The sequence below is a fragment of the Pristiophorus japonicus genome, chromosome 2, assembly GCF_044704955.1.
Source record: "Pristiophorus japonicus isolate sPriJap1 chromosome 2, sPriJap1.hap1, whole genome shotgun sequence".
In the NCBI taxonomy this organism is placed as follows: domain Eukaryota; kingdom Metazoa; phylum Chordata; class Chondrichthyes; family Pristiophoridae; genus Pristiophorus; species Pristiophorus japonicus.
This window is the reverse complement of record NC_091978.1, coordinates 60,246,491-60,267,929: the sequence shown is the minus strand read 5'-3', so window position 1 is coordinate 60,267,929 and position 21,439 is coordinate 60,246,491. Positions and strand designations below refer to the sequence as shown.

At 43.3% G+C, this 21,439-nt stretch overlaps 1 protein-coding gene across 1 annotated transcript in view; it reads right to left on the bottom strand.

The window, feature by feature from the left end:
• The window catches only part of dcc (DCC netrin 1 receptor), a gene marked incomplete at its 5' end in the record, with an annotated part of 1,018,431 nt that overhangs the window by 152,034 nt on the left and 844,958 nt on the right, over window positions 1–21,439 (bottom strand). The window contains 3 exons of the mRNA XM_070862030.1: window positions 4,995–5,102; window positions 11,205–11,343; window positions 13,952–14,139. Of these exons, the coding sequence (XP_070718131.1) occupies window positions 4,995–5,102; window positions 11,205–11,343; window positions 13,952–14,139 (435 nt within the window). The remainder of the gene's footprint in view (window positions 1–4,994; window positions 5,103–11,204; window positions 11,344–13,951; window positions 14,140–21,439) is intronic.

Sequence of the window (21,439 nt, the reverse complement as noted above, 5' to 3'; positions counted from 1 at the left end):
CTGAGCTAGGGAGAGGTAAATTCCTGCTTCAGATCCGTATCCACTGGCCTTGGTTGGAAAGTGCTTGTCCGTGAACCTCAAGTGAAGGCAGGATTGTCCATGATAACCTCTGTAATCAGCTGTGATAGACTGCTGCTGATAGTTATCAAGGCTCACACATGAGGAATGGCTATTTGGGCAAGATATCAAAGGTGCATCCTTGAAACCATTATCCAGCAAGTCGGGAGAAAATTGGAAGCATTTTTTAAAAATAGCCAGTAATATCAAACAAAGTGCTTCAATGACGTCGTATACTTTGAGAAGAGAACCTTTGCAGTTCATCGCTATCACTTTCATCCCGAAATAAGAATAGAGCCTCAAATCATTCTAAGCTATTTATTTCTAGCTGACATAACATAAATTGTTAAGCAGTGCATTCCATGTAGTTGATGTGTAATGACATCCACAACAAAGGATTAATGATTGTGCCCTGCTCATTGAGATTTGGAAATACAATAGTCAGCAATTGATTAATAGGGTATAGCACAATCAGTAGATATTATATAAGGTTATTAATTCATGTCCCTGAAATATCGGAACATAGGAATGTAGGAACAGGAGTAGGCCATTCAGCCCCTCGACCCTGTTCTGCCATTCAATTAGATCATGGCTGATCTGTATCTTAACTCTATCTACCTGTCTTGGTTCCATATCTCTTAATGCCCTAGCCTAATAAAGGTCTATTAATCTCAGTTTTGACATTTTCAATTTACCTAGACTCAACAGCTTTTTGGGAGATATAGGAGCCAAAATTGCCCCTCTGAGAAAGGCCTGTTAATGACTCTCGGAGGCGCTAATGGGGCACTAAAGGGTTTTGCGGTGCGGTGGCCAGAGCACCCCCTCCTCTGGAATTGCCCTTGGGGCTCGCCACACAAAAAGGGCTTTGCGCCGCGCCCCGCAATTAGTGACCCAGCGCGGCGCAAGCGCGATGATAATGTCATCGCCGTACACGCCGACCCCTTTGCGCCCCTTGCTATGGTGGCTGGGGCGCGCCGGCCGCCCTTAAAGGGGAGGTGGTAGCACCTTCGTCATTTTTTCTGTGGCGGCTGACTTTTCAACATGGGTGCTGGCCCACTGGCCCAGCCGATACCCTCCCTGGTGGCACAGTGGGTGCCACTAAAGTGGCTGCAGAGCTTGCAGCGGCCCTCCCCTTTAAAAGAAGGGGAGAGACATTATGACGTGTCAGTGTGACGTAGCACAATAGTTACCGCCCCGCAACATTTGTTTGCTCTAAGACTCCAATTCTGCACGATTTGGCCACCCATCTAGCCGGGCGCTAAATTTTCTTTTAATTTAAATTATGCGCCCCAAACCCAGCGTAAGGCAATTTTGATCCCATAGTTCCATATTTCCACTACCCTTTGTGTGAACAAGAGCTTCCTGACATCACTCCTGAATGTACCAGCTCTAATTTTAAGGTTCTGGACTCCCCCCACCAGAGGAAATAATTTCTCCCTATCTATCCTAGCTACTCCTTTAATCAGTTTAAACAATTCAATTAGATCATCGCTTAATCTTCTAAACTCAAGGGAATACAATCCTAGTCTGTGTAACCTGTCCTCATAATTTAACCCTTTTAGCCCTAGTATCATTCTGGTGAATCTGCACTGCACCCTCTCCAGGGCCAATATATCCTTCCTGAGGTGCATTGCCCAGAACTGAATGCAATACTCTAAATGGGGTCTAACCAGAGCTTTATACAACTGTAACATCATTTCTGCCCATTTGTATTTCAGCCCCCTTAAAGATAAATGTCAACATTGCATTAGCCTTTTTAATTAATTTATTGTATCTGTCCACTAATGAATTCTGTACTTGGACCCCTAAATCTCTCTGGTGCTCCACAGTTGCTAGCTTCTCACCTTTTAGAAAATACTCTGATTTATCTTTCTTAGGTCCAAATGAGATGATCTCGCACTTCATACAATTATGTAGAATTCTATGTTCCATGGGTTGTAGTGAAGAGAGTTTGAGACAACAAGTCCCAGTTCTGACGAAGGGTCATCGACCTGAAATGTTTACTCTGTTTCTTTCTCCACAGATGCCACCTGACCTGCTGAGTGTTTCATAAGAACATAAGAAATGGAAGTAGGAGTAGGCCATATGGCCCCTCAAGCCTGCTCCACTATTCAGTAAGATTATGGCTGATCTGCGACCTCAACTCCACTTTCCTGTACTATACCCTATCCTTTGATTCCCTTAATATCCAAAAATCTATCGATTTCTGTCTTGAATATACTCAACGACTGAGCCTCCACAACTCTCTGGGGTAGAGAATTCCAAAGATTCACCACCCTCCGAGTGAAGAAATTTCTCCTCATCTCAGTCTTAAATGGCCAACCCCTTATTCTGAGACTGTGACACCTGGTTCTAGACTCCCCAGCCAGGGGAAACATCCCCTCTATGTCAAGCCCTGTAAGACTTTTGTGTGTTTCAATGAGATCACATTTGTTGCACTTCCTCTATGGAAAGTATATCCACCCTTAGGTAAGGAGAGCAAAACTGTACACAATACTCCAGGTGTGGTCTTACCAGGGCCCTATATAATTGCGGTAAGACGTCTTTACTCTTATACTCAAACCCTCTTGTAATAAAGACCAACATACCATTTGCTTTCTAGCATTTTCTGTTTTTACTTGAGACAACTAGATTTGTTTATGGAGAGAAAAGGGATTGAGGGATGTGGTTCGAGATGGGTGTGTGGGATCATCTATCAAAAAAGGATGTCTTTTGCCTTTTTCTATTGCTAAAAATTAAATGGTCAGTCATTGTTGGTGTAAGCCAAACCAACACCATGAGATAAGTCCCGTGCAAGTGCTCATGCGGGTGCATACAACAACAACTTGTATTTATAAGGTGCCTTTAATGTAGTAAAACATCTCAAGGTGCTTTACAGGAGTATTATGAGATTGAAAGAAAAATACCACTATAAACTGGCAATGGACTAACAAAGAAACCACTTTCAACCAGTCAAAGAATCTCTCTTCTTTGTTAATTGGCTGCCATTTTCTGCAACTTGTGCATATTGCTTCCTGTCCACTCTTGCCACTATCACTTTAATCCTGCCCCCATTATGTACTAATTAGAAGGGAGTTATGTGAAGGAACCTCTTGGAGCTCTTTTCATAATTGTTCTTTGAAAGGCAAAAATACAATAACATTGTTAAATAGAAACAAACTCTAAATCCCCAAAACTTAAATAATTAAAAATCTTATATCTGTGCATAATTCCTGTCAATTCTTCCCATTATAAATTCCTATTGTCAGAGTTATAACAGAAACTGCCTGTGTGAACCTGTTATACTGCAATTACATTCTTCGGCCAGTGATGGAACTGGATTTCCTCGGGTTGAAATTCAGGCACGCCAGAAAGCTAGCGCACCTATGATTTTTTTTTTACCCGTTTTTTCCACCGGGAGCGATGAGGTGACTTTCAGGACTTAGAAGATTTTTTAACGTTGGACCGGAAGTCAGTCATAATGGGGGCGGAAGGGATAAGTCATGCTGAGGGGTGTAGGTGGAGACAGGCCAAAAAATCCCCGAGCTGAATTTAGGTCAGGGCGGCCAATGGACTGGAATGTGGTGGCCACTCGATTCCACCGCATGGCTGCCGCAAAACGGTAATGGGCCTTATACGGACCCTGAATTTTGGCCCCCTCAGTTTTGCATCGCCCTATTCCTCAGACTGTACTGCAGTGAAATGGCTATACTTTTCCAATTCCTACATTGCCCTGAATTTTCAAATTTCACTATAAATACTATAAAATCAACATATGCTATATAAAAATAAGGGCAGAATATATGACTCTAAAATGGGGATTGAATTATTCTCCACCCTCTAACCTCGCTTTATCTGAAGACTACACGGACACGAGTAGAAATTGGACCTCGTTGCACCCATTGTTTGGAGGAAAAATGGAAGGACAAAGATCCAATTTTGGAGGGCTGTGTCCATCCTGAAATATATCTGACCCTATAATGGGTCGGGTGATATTCAGGTGTCCGAGGCAGCCATATAAATCAGGCGTTGGGCCCCTTACATATGTAAATAAGGTGCCTAACACCTGTTTAAGGAGTTCTCCCAGAAGTGTGTTGGTCCTGAACTTTTTAGTTCTTAATGAGTGGTCTAATCAGTGATCCTTAAAGGCTGCTACCAAAATGGTAAGCATATCTTTTAAACTTATCTTTATGTGAAGCGGAGGTCGCAAGAATTCTCCTCCTAGCTCTACTGCATTACTGCAGATCGCTGCCGGCCCGAGTTTGACCCCTTCCCGATCTCTTGCCCACCCAGGCCTGCTCGAGGGCTGCGCCAGCAAGCCAGCCGGCCCGGATTGGTCCTCTTCAAATGAGCATGCAGGGGCAGCTCACCCTAAATGTGCTGATGAGGTCTGAGTCCCAATTTGGGATGTGCCTTGGGCCTTGGGCTTCCGTCATGGTCTCGGAGCGCGCTGACTATTTCAGGCCTGAAAACAAGTCTCGAGAAATTTCTCTTCCCCTGTGTTCAATGCATTTGGAAATGGACAAGTGAAATGTGAAAACATTTTAAAAAGAAGCAGGGTAGCAGTGAATGAGAGCTGATGCAATAAGATACACAAAGTAAGTCCATTTTAATGTATTTAACTACAGGGCTAAACAGGTCCTGTAATTCACTGTCCAAAAGTCTCATCACTGAACCTTGCACTGTTTGAGAAGTTTCCACACGGTAGATGCACCTTGAAATTCAACCAATAACACAAACAATATTTAAAAAATGGTTTCTGGGCATTTTTGCAACATAAATGTCAACCATGATGATTAAATAGGATTTTAGTAGGAACAACAGTGAACAGGAATGGGTACAATTGAGTCAGCAATAGCTTTTCTGAGCTTTTTGGTAATGGGGATTGAAAAGTGTGCCTGGATTACACTGAGAGTACGAATGGAAACAGGCTGATAGAAATGAAGCTTTGCATTTACCAGTGATTTTTCCATTGGCCTCCATTGGCGGCTGCCAGCTAATGATGACAGCTCGAGGCTTTCCTTCTCTGCTAATAACAGTCAGGTCCTTTGGGGCCGAGGTAGGAGCTATTATCCAAGTATAAAGCAGAGGGAAGGAAAGAGAAAGCAATGTTAAGTCAACTGTGGATCATTACTACCGAAAGTTGATAATGTTACTGGCAAGGCCATGTAAAATGAGTCATAATTCTAAGCAGGTCACTTCAAGTTTGAATCTGTATCAATATGTTTCCACAATTGGATCCATAGCGTAAGCCTGGTAATGGGCACCTTGTTAATAACGGACATGTTCACTTACAAAGTGAATATTTGCTGAGGTGCGGAAACATTCCCCTGTAACTGCAGCAGTGTTTGGATAAGCTTTTCGCTAACACAAACCTTAACTCAACAAACTATGCTCCAGATGGGCACTGACCTGGATTCTAAAATTGAAATGCTATATTCATTCTTTGATTGAAATGATAATATTCATACCTGTGTTGACAGCTTGTGAATGAAATACAGTAGCAAATTGGAGCTCCAACACACTGGGCCAAGATGGAGATGCAGTTGTGGAGTGGCACTGAGTGGAGGCCATATATTTGCCGAAAAAGTCATAAATCAATTAGTTCCCTGGTGGCTCTGTAATTTTAGTTAGAGAATAGCTGAGATGTATAGACCAGGAAGGTCACAACATCAATCCCAGATCAGTGCTGAGTTACTGATTTGCTTTCAGTTCATTAGAAGTGCTACAATTGGCCTCAACAATCTTTCCGGGACACGGAAAAGTAAATCAGCCAAGTTTCCCACTTTCGATCGTTAACTAGTGACTCCAGCTGGGTGTGTACATCTGTGGCCCTTGAGTGAGAACTGGATTGGTCAGCTGTGATGGCCTCTGCGGTTGAATAGTCTGTTAACAATCACTATAATGGTTTACATTCCGAACAATTGGATGAGGTACTGAAAGATGACCAATGGCTATGGAACCATCAAAATGTCAATGCCTTCAGATAGGGAGAAGAGAAAATTGTGAAATAAAACCATGAGGTGGCTCTGTGCACCTCTTCGTATTAAGTTACGGTGGTACACTGGCTGTGGTATGGACACAGATTGCCTGCCTGCCCTCCTGGCCGAAGATGGTGCTCAGAGGAAGAGTGTGCAAAATATTAAAATATCAATAGAATCATACAGCACAAAAGGCCCATCGTGGCGGAGCTGGCTTTTTGAACGAGCTATCCAATTAATCCCACTCCTCTGCTCTTTCCCCATAGCCTTGCAAACTTTTCCTTATCAAGTAGATATCCAATTCCTTTTTGAAAGTTGCTATTGAATGTGCTTTCACCAGCCTTTTGGGCAGTGTATTCCAGATCATGACAATGTGCTATGTAAAAAGTAGAAACATCTCCCCATCGCCCCTCTGGTTCTTTTGCCAATGATGTTAAATCTGTGTCCTCTGCTTACAGTGGAAATAGTTTCTCCTTGTTTACTCTATCAAACCATGGATAGCTAAAAAGACTGAAAAGAAAGACACATAAACGCAACAGTAAAATTCTTTTATTGCCACTGTTTCAATGATTTGTTTGCCTCTTTAAACCCCTCTTAGTGGCACGAGTAAAAAAAAACATCCCTTTGTCCCTGTGATTTCTGCTCTGTGAGAAGCAGCTAAGAATCTTACAAGAGCAGTCCAGGGTGGCTCAACTATCAGATGTAATTTTGTCCCTCTGACCTTCATTTGGTCCTTCCTCCAGACAACCCTGACTGAGATCAGATTATTGTGGAGGATATTCTGAGCATCACCCTGATTCCAAAACTGTGCGGCACAGTGGGTTAGCATCCCCCACCCCAACAAGAATTTAACATAAACAGAAAAGAAACATTTCAAAAGACTATTTGCGAAAAATGAATAACTTAAAGCCAGATTAAGAGCTGCAGTGTAATCACAGCTGGTCCGTCAAAAGATCTATTGGAAGAATTGGAACAAATGAATAAGGGGGATGTTTTGTTAGCCATTGTGTCATCTCTTTTAAGTGGCTCTTACTGAACAAAAATAGCCTGTAACAACTTAAGCCTGAATTAGACATGTAAAAATCTGACAATCTGACTGCATAGTTCAGATTTTCCTGTGCACTCCATACGAATCAAAGCTTCTAGATTTGCTCATTAGAAATTTTAACTTTTAAGGCTAGAAATTGAGTAGCGCCCAGTTTGGGGTGCTAACCTTTGCGGCTACGCAAGTGAAGCCGACGCGAACTTCCAGTTTAGCGCTCCAGAAAGGAAGTGGGGTGCTAAATCAACTGCTACCACTTCCCTTGGAGCGCTAAACCAGGCAACAGGGGCGGTAGCGGCAGAGCGCTGCACAATGTCCCGTGCAGCACTGCCGGGATCAGAGGCTCCTCCCTTCCCGTAAAGGGAAGGGCCATCGCTGCAGGCTCCACAATAAATCTAATCCCCTGCTCGCTGATGGCATCCGCGGTCCACGATAATCAGCCCCAAGCACTCGAACAGAGCGCAGGGCTGATCAATCACGGCAAAACAAAATGCGACAAAAGATGCCCCGAGAGCGCAAAAAAACTTTTCACTTACCTCACCAGCAATCCCTTTAAATACCGTTCCCTAAGCGGCCGGCTTACCTTACAACACCTCCTGCAGCTGCCAGTGTTTTCATGCCCGGCGATACTGCAGGGGTGGAACCGAAGTTTGCATCCGGGGCGGTACCAGGGCACTGTGCACCGGATGACATCACAATCTCCAGGGCGCAGGAGATTGTGGGGTTAGGGGTTACCACCATCCCTTACCTGCACGGCAAGTTCGCGGGCGCCGGTAGTCTCGCCACGCCCAGTCGCAGAGTCGGTAGTGCCCTGTTATCACCCCACCGTAGGCGCTAACGGGAGGTGCAAAAGGAGGCCAAAAAGGGGGTAGTGTATATTGTGTTCCTAACACAGTTGAGGCCGCACACAGGGAGGTTAAAGTAACAGTGACCTCAGTCTTTAATAAGACACTCCAGAGTGAGGAACAGGCCTTAGGGGCCGGCTTATATACAGTGCTCCCAAGGGATGCTGGGATCCCTTGGGACTTCAGGGATGAGCTCCCTGGTGGCGGAACATGGGAGTGTATGCTTTACAGATACACAACAGTGTATGTATGGGAATGGACTTCCAATGAAGGCATTGGGGGATGATTCGATCAGAAAATTGGAGATAGCTGGATATGTACCTGGAGAAAGATTTGATAGAGGGCCATGAGAGGTATCATAGGATGTGGTATATTTTGGACATTGGCAGCGGTCAGATAGTCCTCTATATTCCTGCGTCCCTATGAAATTATATTTTTATGGTATGAAGATCTCTGCATGATTTGCATTGGCATGTCTTGTGCACAAGTTATAAACCAGCAGCAGTTCCAATAAAATACCACAAACAGGTATATGGGGAAGCTCGGCTGAGTAATAAAGTAATTGTTTTGCTGTTCACATTCATTGTTTAACTTCTAATCACAGCAGAGTTCTTGGGAGGGAGGTTATTAAAGATCCAGGCATTGAATGAACTATTAGAATGATCACTAATGTATTTACACCGAGAAGTTGTCATAATACGTGTGATAGATTAGGGAAGAATATGAGGTATTATGGCATCAAAAGGAGGTAAAATTGTGTCACTGTGGTACAAGTGCAAAGACTGATAGGAAATTATACTTGTAATACTCTGTTAAATATTTCATATTTTAAGATCAAGTAAAGGTTCTATTTGATGCATTTTGGTTAAAACAAACAGCAGTAATTATACTCAATGGAAATAAGCTCAGTGCTGGGTGCACAGGTGCACAGGTTCACCGGACATCAAAGTCAGAACTTCAGGTTCATAAGTCTGGTTTCTTTTAAAAGCTATTGTAGCTCTAGGTTTTATCTCGAGACATAGAATATAAAATCCAAGAGGTAGTGATGAGCCTCTATAAAACTTTAATAAGGCCTCAGTGGAGTACTATGTGCAGTACTATGGGCTCCGCACTACAGGGAGGATATTGAGGTACCTGCCTGGTATGATGAGATTGGACAGTTTAGATGCAGGAAGAATGTTCCCGATGTTGGGGAAGTCCAGAACCAGGGGTCACAATTTAAGGATAAGCCATTTAGGACTGAGATGAGGAGAAACTTCTTCATTTAGAGAATTGTGAACTTGTGGAATTCTCTACCACAGAAAGTTGTTGAGGCCAGTTTGTTAGATATATTCAAAAGGGAGTTAGATGTGGCCCATACGACTAAAGGAATCAGAGGGTATGGAGAGAAAGCAGGAAGTGGGTACTGAAGTTGCATGATCAACCATGATCATATTGAATGGTGGTGCAGGCTCGAAGGGCCGAATGGCCTACTCCTGCAACTATTTTCTATGTTTCATTGGGCCCAAGTTTGCCCCCAGGGTTAGAACGGCACGTCTCCGTGTGGTGCGCTGACTTTTTAGAACAGAAACGGCGCCTATTATTTACCTTGGTGTTCTCCCCTCCGTCCAGCCCTTGGCGCAGCACAGCAGAACGCGTGGAGGGCGGAGCCAGGTCCTGGCGCTGAAAACAGTGCCGGGACCTCTGCACATGCGCTCTAGAGTGTGCGCGCATGTGCAGTAGCTCCAGGCCCCCGAGGCTGTGTGGGAGGGGCCCGAAGCACACCGCCCCTAGCCCTGGCCGAATGGGCTGCCAGGGCGAAGATTAGACTCGGGCCTCCTTCCCTCTGTCCCGTTTAGCTCCCACTCCCACTCCCTCCCTCCCTCCCGTTTGGCTCCCGCTCTCCCCCTCCCATTTAGCTCCCGCTCCCACCCCCTTCACTCCCCCCCTCCACGTCGTCGTCAGCGGGGTCCGCCGCCACCTGGCATTTTGCTGGGGTTGGGCCCCGCCCGAAGTCTTCGGTGGCCGGGCCCAATTTCTATGTCCTCGGCCGGGCCCGCCCGCCCCGCCTAAAGTATTCGGCGCGGCCCGTTTAGCTTCCCTCCCCCTCCTCTCCCACCCCTCCCTCCCTCCCCCTCCTCCTCTCCCACCCCTCCGTCCATCCCCCACCTCTCCCTCTCCTTCCCCTCCTCTCCTCCTCCCTCCCTTCCCCCTCGCTCCCTCCCTCTCCTCTCCCCCTCCCTCCCCTCCCTCCCTCTCCACTCCCCCTCCTCTCCTCCCCTTCCTCTCCCCCCTCCACCTCCTCTCCCCCTCCCTCCCTCCCTCTCCTCTCCCCCTCCATCCCTCCCTCTCCTCTCCCCCTCCCTCCCCTACCTCCCCCTCCACTCCCCCTCCTCTTCTCCCCCTCCTCTCCCCCCTCCACCTCCTCTCTCCCCTCCACCTCCTCTCCCCCTCACCCCTCCTTGCCCCCCCTGCCCCCTCTCTCCCTCCCTCCCTCCCCCCCTTCCTCCTCGCTGTCAGAAACACAGAGACACTGACAGAGAGAGAGAGAGACACTGGGGGTGGGGGGGAGGGGGGGTGCATCCCAGCACGCTGTTGGAGGGCTCCCGGTGCTGCAGTCGATGAGTAGAAACATAATTTTTTATTTATTGATTGATTTTTTTAATTATTTTTTTTTATTTTTAATTTTGTAATTTTTTTTTATTTTATTGGTTGATTTATTGATTTATTGATCATTTCTTATTGATGATGGCTCTTTATTTGTAAAAGTGAAGTGTTTAATGTTTGTAAACGTGCCTCCCCACTCATCTCTCGTTCCCTACGCCTGATTTATAATTGTAGGCAAGGTTTTTCTGAGTATACAAAAGTCATACTTACTCCATTCTAAGTTAGTTTGGAGTAAGTTTTCACTGCCTAAACTTGCAAAACAGGTGTAAGTGGTTGGACACGCCTCCTTTTGAAAAAAAATCTGTTCTACAATGAAACTATTCTAACTCACTAGAACTGGAACAAACTAAATGCCGAGAATTGCAATTTCTAAGATGCTCCATTCTAAACTAGTTGCTCCAAAAAAATAGGAGCAACTCAGGCCGAAACTTGAGCACTATGTTTCTATGTTTCTCCCCCAAAGTTCTTCACTGCTAGGTAAAGAGGTAACACGGTATAGTTATGCAATGAGCTTTTATACTTTACATTCACAATGGTTTCTTATTGTTCATGTGAAGAAAGATCAAAACAAAAGTTTCCATCCAGCCAATAAGAGGCATTAAGATCATCAGAATAGCTGGGTTTCTCTAGTATACACAGTTTACAATGACTCACCAGCCTCGTATGTTGTAGCATGTGCTGTCATACTCCATGTGCTTGACCTCCGCCCTTTGGTTACCATGATAGAGAACTCATACATGGTATTGGGTTTGAGAGTTGTGACAGTGTGACTCAAGGCCGTTGCATCTACAGACTGGACGATAACAAGACCAAAAACACTGGGGTAAGTTACTGACTATAGATTGAAAAGGTGGAATGTAGCAAAGGAAATTCAATTCAACAACCTCAAATGTAACTGTGCTGTTGGGGAAGAACATGCAAAGGGCTGGATTTCCCAGATTTGATTCAGCAAGGCAAACTGTTGCTTTAAGCATTTTATGAATTTACCTAAAATGCAATTATTCTCTATTCATTTTCCAAATCACACATTGATGCCAATACGTTCATTTTATGCTCAGCTTGGTTTACCAGCTAATGAGTTCTCCTTGGAGTAAATATATCGAATCAGGAAGGACACTGTGACAAAGCCTTCTAAAATGGATGGTATCATTTTTTGTTTTTATTTAACGACTTGATAAAAAATTGCTTTTAACAATGAAGCTGCCATATGTAATCTGTCTGTTTTCTGCATCCTCACTACATTTGGATGAAGAATCATTGTACCATCCCCAGCTGTTTAATTCCTTAGCTTTCTTTCCATCATATAATTTATAGGCTTTTAAATCTTCGCTTCACCTAATCAATGTTTCTACATCTTTTCTCCTCTTCTTTTCAACCTTGATAATGTTATACACCATGGGCTTTGTCCCTTGAGGGTTTTTTTAATAATAGGAATTTTATATAATAAAAATCTGAAACCTTTATTAGCTTTTCAGAATATTTGGCAGTCTTTCTGATGCTTATCAATAATTAATCTGCTTAATTTTAAAATCAAAATAATTTTAGGATTCAAAATTAAGTTTTTCTTTCGAAAAGTGAGCATTTTTATGATTGTGCTATACTGGATTAATGAATTTTAATTAAAATTAATTTGCTTTCAGATCCAAAAACTGAGCAGAACCGGTCCAGAGCCAGCTTTGCTCAGCACCAACAAATGTAATAGATAGATCCCTAAACAGATGTTAGGCCCCTCATTAACATATGCACGAGGCTTTACATCTGTTTTAGGCAGCCACCAAGACACTTGAATATTGCCTGTCCCAATATGGGGTCGGGCGTATTTGGTGCAACAAGAACCAATTTCTCCCCCAAGGAGTTTTGTTGGCAAGTAAACGGTTTATTTAGACAGGTAACACAAAAGTCCAATATCAGAGACCTAATGTAACACAGGAAGGACTAAAATGGGAGTCTTCAAAATATTTGAACATACTTATGGCAAATGCACAAATCAAGATTATTTTCTTTAAAACTCAAATTTAAAGTGAAAAAGGCCACACAGTCATAGGCATGCACACAAACATATATATGCATGTGCACAAATTCACCATTTTAACTTCATTTCACTAATTCTCATACCAGTTGCACTGCACACATGCGTTACTGCCACATCCCCCTACATTATTTTTCCATATGGCAAAGAACCCCTGCAATTTACACCTTCTAGCCAATGTTCTGCCCTCCTCTCTTGAAAGTGCTGACCCGTGGTGAGGTACAGCTCCACAGCCAAGAGTCGTCCTCTGAAACCTTCTCCAGGTGGCTGTTCTTCACATGTGAGTTTAACCAATGTCAGCCAGTCACGCGACTGTGGAGCTTCACTGCTAAGTTTGATCCTGTTGACGTCTGAAGCCCACATACACTTTACCTCCAGTGGTCACTAAATAGGATTCTCTGGAATTGGCCCTTTCTGTCTTGGCAGATATTGCAGTCAAAAATCCACAATCTGACCCTGCTACCGTAACTATGCTAGAGCGTGAATTGTGCTCCACTGGCAATCCAATGCCTGATCCCACCGGAGTTCCCAGGGTCAGGTAATTTACATATTACCAGTCAGTGCACATGGCAGGATCAGCACACTCTGAGTGCCCACTACGTGGTGGGTGGAGGGTGTGTGCAGAGTATGCAATGCTGGCCAGCAGTTTCTGGGGTAGTGGAAAGGTCGGGTGGTAAAAATTTGAAATCAGCCCCTTTATAAGAGAAATGATTTCATTGGGGCCATGTGTTCCTTTTTGGAGTGTTCCAAGCCATGAACCTGGCCTGGAAAATGTCTGTGGACCCCAATTCTGCCTGAGAAATGTTCTATGTGTCTGTTCCTTCCTGGCATACAGTACCTCAGGGACTCAGAAGGTGGAACTAGAAAGAATTCCAATGGATGGCTCCATTCCATTGGTCCTGCTTTCTTTTTAATAGGTTGGGCTGTGAGCGTGTGGGTAGAAATCTGGTATTACCAGTTCCTGCTCCATTTCCAGTGCCAATTACACTGCAAGTGCACCCAGACTACGAGGAAATTCAGGACCACTGAAGCCAATTGAGTTTGAGGCCAATTATACTACTGCACTGGTTGAGCTTGGCTAACTCAACACTGACCAGGGATTGAAGGTCGTGTATTCCTGGTGTGCCTGGTTCACGACTACACCAGGATCAAATGAGTCATCAGGATGGTTCTCTTCCTCCCTCCTTCCGATTTACATTTTATTAAACAATGGAAACAAATTTCAATGACTGCCCAATGAATTAAATAACATTCCGAAAATATAAATCAAATTTAACTTTCAACAACAGTGTAAGCTTCAGATTGTTCTTTAAGATAATTGAAAAGAGGAAAGACTCAGCTAGCCTGGAAGGAAGTGTGAAGTAGCAGTTACCTTGTACTTGGCATTAGCAGAGTAGCTCGTCCTCCATCGAACGGTATAAAAGCGGATGTCTGTTGTTAACTTCTGGTTTTTAGGCACAGAGTTATCAGCCCAGCTGACCCTGACAGAGTCGTGACTGACTGCAACTGCCTGGACACCTACAGGTGGTAGCATGGGGGTGGAGGTATCTGGGATTGAGGTAGGGAGGTCACCAAACAAATGAAACAAATCAACATCTAAAGGGTCAACAGGGTCTGGATCATGGCAGCAAACAAAACATGCATCGAATCGAGGAGCAGAAAAATAAAGAAAACAGCAGCAATAATTCATGAGGTGAGAAATGCAAAAAAAAATGGTGTGAAATGATATGGGGAAATTACAAAAAAAATCATGTTAATTCAGTCAGTCATGCCAATTTATACAGGGATAAGCAAACATATGAATAATCATTTCCCTTTAGGATGGATAATGGGGTAGCCTTTCATTAAATAAAGCTGAAACTATCTCTAGTTCTAATTTCTTTGTGTTTAGTGCATAATATCACATTTGGCAGAGTGGGAGGGCACGAGTATACATCTACGTTGTTTTTACACTCAAAGCCAGTAGGACCAGAAAACAGGGAGTCCTGACAGGGAATGAAAGGTGAGAAAACTTGGAGGGAGAGTCAAGCTATTGACCCCTCACATGTCTTGCGTGTTCACATATTGGCAAACGTAATGAAGCAGTTGGACTTTGTCCATGCAGTGAGTTTCTGAACTTGGCCGTCGAGGGCCAGGGAGTAGAGGATTCCTTTCAGGAAGAAAAAGATTGACGAATTGAAGAGATAGTTGAGCTGTGGCACTGTCTGTCATCTTCTAATATGGCAATTGGAAAGCAACACTGCAAGAGGCCTGCTTGCACTGTTTGTGATATTGTGTGTGGTACAGAGAGGCCTAGAGAAACATAGAAACATAGAAAGAAGGTGCAGGAGTAGGCCATTCGGCCTTTGAGCCTGCACCACCATTCAATAAGATCATGCTGATCATGCAACCTCAGTACCCCATTCCTGCTTTCTCTCCAAACCCCTTGATCCATTTAGCCATAAGGGCCACATCTAACTCCCCTTTGAATATATCTAACGAACTGGCCCCAACAACTTTCTGTGGTAGAGAATTCCACAGGTTCACAATTCTCTGAGTGAAGAAGTTTCTCCTCATCTCGGTCCTAAATGGCTTATCTCTTATCCTTAGACTGTGACTCCTGGTTCTGGACTTCCCCAACATTGGGAAAATTCTTCCTGCATCTAACCTGTCCTATCCCGTCAGAATTTTATATGTATCTATGAGATCCCCTCTCATTCTTCTAAATTCCAGTGAATATAAGCCTAGTCGATCCAGTCTTTCTTCATATGTCAGTCCTGCCATCCCGGGAATCAGTTTGGTGAACCTTCGCTGCACTCTCTCAATAGCAAGAATGTCCTTCCTCAGATTGGAGACCAAAACTGCACACAATACTCAAGGTGTGGTCTCACCAAGACCCTGTACAACTGCAGTAAGACCTCCCTGCTCCTATAGTCAAATCCCCTCGCCATGAAGGCCAGCATGTCATTTGCCTTCTTTACTGCCTGCTGTACCTGCATGCCTACCTTCAATGACTGATGTACCATGACATCCAGGTCTTGTTGCACATCCCCTTTTCCTAATCTGCCATGATTCAGATAATAATCTGCCTTCCTGTTTTTGCAACCAAAGTGGATAACCTCACACTTATCCACATTATACTGCATCTGCCATGCATTTGCCCATTCACCTAACCTGTCCAAGTCCCCCTGCAGCCTCCTAGCATCCTCCTCGCAGCTCGCACTGCCACCCAGCTTAGTGCCATTGGCAAACTTGGAGATATTACATTCAATTCTTTGAGAAGAAAAGAGAAGTATAGGGAAAAGGGAGAAACTGAAGGGAATTGTATATAATGAAAAGAAAGCATCACCTTGTTGCCTTGTGTAAAACAATGTTATTTGTAGGTAAATAATGAAAATTTGAGAATTTAAATAAAACACTGATTTATGCCCCCATTACCTCGTTAAAGGGGAATGAAGACGGAGATATTTTTTGCTTATTCCTTCCAATCTATATTTTGATCGATTAAGGAAAATTTGCAGAAAGATCAATTCAAAACAATTTTGCTTTAAATAATTTTGAGAATTGTAATCCAAACCATCTCCACACTCTTTTTTTTCCACCAAGGCTGAAAAATATACTAAAATATTGTAAGTCCTGATTGTCACTGGAAGTAAAATGCAAGTTATGACACTTTATAGCAGACATCTAGCCTCAAACAATTCCAATAGCACATTGACTGTCTTCGATATTTTCTTAAAGGTTCAGAGATAGATCTCAGGCAATTCTTTGAGCTTGACTGTTGTGAACTTTGCCAATTGAGAAGATTTAGTCAAGACCCAAAATATTCGCCTTGGGTAGCCTATTCTGCTTTCAATGCAGAGAAATACCTCAGAAAGCAGGCATCATGTGCAGTGAACTATAGTGAAATAGTAGCACACTGTAGTAATTACCAGGCTTGTTTGCCGGCTCAGGTTGACAAATGTATACCCTTGCCAGTACTCCCATGATGACAATTCGACTCTCAAAGGGATTTAAGATCAGTTTTTCCTTCCCATACAAAACCTCATTCCTAGTGGAGCGAGACTTGTTAAAGTAAAACCCCAGCGGTCACAAGATCAATTTTGCCCTTAATTCTGCACATTGCACTTTAGACAAGGTCTGACATAAAGTCACAGCCGAACAGTGCCTTAATTAATTCTTAGAAAGTTGTCTTTGTCTCCTTTGTGGATTACCAGTAATTTTGTCCATTGCTGAAATGACAGTAAGGGAACAGTGTAACTCTATGAAGAACACATATGACTGAGATCTACAGACCTTTATCTGCACATCTTAAGAAAGGGGAAAGAGAAAGAAACCAGGAAATGATAGACCTGTTAATCTGACATCTATTGTGGTGAAGTTATTGGAATCTATAATTAAGGACAAAGAGACTGAGCACTTAAAATATATTTGAGCTAATTAGAGAGAGCCAACATGAATTTTAAAGGGTAAGTCATGTCTAACGAACCTAATTGATATTTTTGGGGATGTAGCTAAAGTAGTAGACAGGGATACAGTCCATGGATGTAGTTCATATGGACTTCCAGAAAACTTTTGATAGGGTTCCACGTAAGAGACTGTTAGCTAAAATTATAGCTCATGCAATTGAAGGCAATGTATTAACCTGGTTAGGAGATTGGTTAGGTGGTAGAAGACAGAGAGTAGGTGTAATGGGTACATGCTCAAGTTGGAAGGAAGGGACTAGTGGTGTCCTACAAGGATGCGTGCTGGAGCCTCAACTATTCACTATATTTATTAATGACCTAGATAACACAATAGAGAGCCACATATCCAAATTTGCCAATGGCACAAAGATTGGTGGCATAGTAAGTAGTGTAGACAGGAGCATAAAATTACATAGAAGTATTGAAAGATTAAGTGAGTGGGAAAAACTGTGGCAGATGGATTTCAACGCAGATAAGTGTGAGGGCATCCATTTTGGACCAAAAAAGGATAGATCCAAGTATTTTTTAAATTGTGAAAAGCTAGGAACAGTGGCAGTTCAGAGATTTAGGGGTTCATGTACATAGATCACTAAAATGTAGTAGTCAGGTATAAAAAATTTAAAAAATGGCTAATGAAATGTTACTAGAGGGTTAAAATATAAAGGGGAGTAAGTTCTGTACAAAGCACTGGTTATGCCACATCTGGAGTACTGTGTACAGTTCTGGCACTGCACCTTAGAAAGGAGATATTGGCCTTCGAAGGAGGGCAGCGCAGATTCACCAGAATGTTACCACGGCTCCAAGGGTCAGATTATGAGGAGAGATTACATTAACTAGACTTGTAATCCCTGAAATATAGAAAGTTAAGAGGTGATTTGATTGAGATTTCTAAGACTTTGAAAGGAATTGATCGGGTATACAGAGAGAAACATTTCCAACTCGTGAGTAAATCTGGGACAAATGAACATTACCTTAAAATCAGAGTCGGGCCATTCAGGAGAGAAGTGAGGAAAGATTTCTTCACACAAAGGTTGGTAGAAGTGTGGAACTCTCTCACACAAAAAGCAGTAGATGCGAGCTCAATTTATTATTTTAATCTGATAATGATAGACTTTTGTTAGCCAAGGGTATTAAAGGATATGGAGCCAAGGTGGGCTGCTGGAGTTAGGACACAAATCAGCCATAATATCACTTAATGGCAGGAACTAGCTTGAGGGGTTGAATGTCCTACTCTTGTTTCTATGTGCCTATGATCATGAGCTGTTCATTTCTCTATTTCTCATTTTAACATTGTTTAATTTGTCATTTTAGTCTTCAAGGCTTAATTAAATTAGAAAACAGTTATAGAGGAAAGTACTTACAACTTAAATAACTTATTCCTCCAAGGTTCCCCACAGCTTATGTTTTAAAATAACTTTTAGCCACAAAGAATAGAGATGTGCCAGAATAAAAATGTCATTGAAACAGATGGCAAGGGAATGCCAACTGGTGTTTCCTAAAAGTTGCTACAGACCCACGACTATGGGAGGCCCTGGGATTAGTAGATTAAAACCTCGGAGGAGTACCAGCCAGCTGTGAAGTTTTGGAGTATCTCACTGCGCTGGCTTTGGGCACAGAGATGAGTGTGATATGATACTAGCTTGTGGTATCATATGAGTTCTAACGAAGGGTCAGTGACCTGAAATGTTAACTCTGTTTCTCTCTCCGCAGATGCTGCCTGGTCTGAGTATTTCCAGTGTCTTCTGTTGTTATTTCAGATATCCAGTATCCGCAGTATTTTGCTTTTGTAGGATACCAACTGCTACTAAATATTGCACCATTTGTTTTTGTAGTTGTAACAATTTCCATTTCTTCACTACTTATGTATTTAAAATTTCAACCAATACCAAGTTATCGCAGTGAGTGCAACAGAGTGGAACAAGTCAGATTGGAATCGTGAAAAACAAGCATAAGAATTCCAGTAATAAAACTGTCTGCTAGAAGATATGATAATAATGGATTATAATTCAACTTTGTCAGATCTGGAAGAATATGCATCACCCAAGCGACCAAGTAGTATCCAATATAAGGTGAAGAGCACCTTCAGACCACAAGAAACAAAGGTGTAAGGACACCCAGGGCCCAGGCTGCAGAATGGGAAAAACACAGTTGCGGAAGAATAAAAATTCAATAGGTTGTACACTCACTTGAGAAATTACGAATATGAACAGCCCCAGAACATTCGATGGAGCAAACAGAAGACTAATGAGAAGAGTAAAGGGGAAATGAATGACAGAAGAGAGTGAGAAAAAAAATAAGGCAGAAAGAAGAAAAGGAAAATGGTGGGTGGGAAAGACCCAGCAAAATCCTGGTCAAATAAAGAAGACTGCATTGAAAGATGCAAAACAGTGCTTCATTATCTCCAGTCTCAGCCAGTCCCATTGTGCCCAGCCCACAAAAGCTGTACTGACGATATACAGTCAGAGAGCCCAGGGTTATTTCATTCTATTTTAAGCCTTTCCACAGTGAGTTCTGCAGCTGGTTAGTCAACAGTATGTTAGTAAGCAGAAAAATAAATGAAAAGAAAGGGGAACAAAAATTAACTCCTCATCCTGGGCATATGACAGCTGGTAGACTCAGTGTGCTAGTAGTGCTGAGTGGCTGATAGCAGGGAGCATACGAAAGCTTGTGCCTTATGCTAAACATCTGTAAGACAAAGGTCCTCCACCAGCCTGTCCTCACAGTACAGCATTGCCCCTCCAGTCATCAAGATCCATGGCATGGCCCTGGACACCGTGGATCACTTCCCATATCTCGGGAGCCTCCTATCAACAACAGCAGGCATCGACGACGAGATCCAACACCACCTCCAGTGCACCAGTGCAGCCTTCGGCCACCTGAGGAAACTGCCACCAAGCTCATGGTCTACAGGGCTGTAGTAATACCCGCCCTCCTGTATGGCTCAGAGACATGGACCATGTACAGTAGACACCTCAAGTTGCTGGAGAAATATCACCAACGATGACTCCGCAAGATCCTACAAATTTCCTGGGAGGACAGGCGCACCAACATCAGCGTCCTCATTCAGGCTAACATCCCCAGCATTGAAGCACTGACCACACTCGATCAGGCCACATTGTCCGCATGCCAGACACAAGACTCCCAAAGCAAGTGCTCTACTCGGAGCTCCTTCATGGCAAACGAGCCAAAGGTGGGGAGCGGAAATGCTACAAAGACACCCTCAAAGCTTCCCTGATAAAGTGCAACATCCCCATTGACACCTGAGAGTCCCTGGCCCAAAACTGCCCTAAGTGGAGGAAGTGCATCCAAGAGGGCGCTGAGCATCTCGAGTCTCAACGCCGAGAGCAAGCAGAAATCAAGCGCAGACAGCGGAAAGAGCGTGCGGCAAACCAGTCCCACCCACCTCTTCCCTCAACGACTATCTGTCCCACCTGTGACAAAATCTGTGGCTCTCGTATTGGACTGTTCAGCCACCAAAGAACTCACTTCAGGAGTGGAAGCAAGTCTTCCTCGATTCTGAGGGACTGCCTATGATGATGATATGAGTGCTAAGTGTCCGTGCATCAAGGAAATATCAGAAAAGGGAATTTGAGAAACTTGTTAAAAATGATAAACATATTCCAAATTTGAACTTCAGTCAGCCATGAGGGAACTTAAGATAGTTCCTAATTCTTGATGATTGAGCATCCACTCAACCCTCTTTTTCTGCCGTTCATTATTTGTTTTCGAAGAATGAGAGGTGATCTCATTGAAACATACAACATTCTTATAGGACTTGACAAGGTAGATACAGGGAGGATGTTTCCTCTGGCTGTGGAGTCTAGAACCAGGGGTCACAGCCTCAGAATCAGGGGTCAGCCATTTAGGACTGAGATGAGGAGAAATGTCTTCACTCAGAGGGTGATGAATATTTGGAATTCTCTACCCCAGAGGGCTGCGGATGCTCAGTCATTAAGTATATTCAAGACAGAGATCGATAGATTTTTGAATATTAAGGGAATTAAGGGATATGGGTATAGTACAGGAAAGTGGAGTTGAGGTAGAAGATCAGCCATGATCTTATTGAATGGCAGAGCAGGCTCGAGGGGCCAAATGTCTACTCCTGCTCCTAATTCTAATGTTCTTATGTTCCATTCATTTTCCACCCCCACCCCCCCATAGCTATTTTTTGAAAAATAATTGCAGAAATTTGCATCCAAAGTCAGGTGAACAAAATATTCTATCTGAGAAGGATGGCAATTATTTTTCATACATGGCTGTTAAGCAGATATCAGAAAAGCAGATTTTGTTGAATTGCAATAGCCAGTATTGTATGTATTTTACAAAAGATGGCAAAACAAATTCATGTAAGCAAAGACCAAGTTGTCTTATATCAATAAATGGCAAGAGTGGAATTAACATTAGGGTCAAAGTAG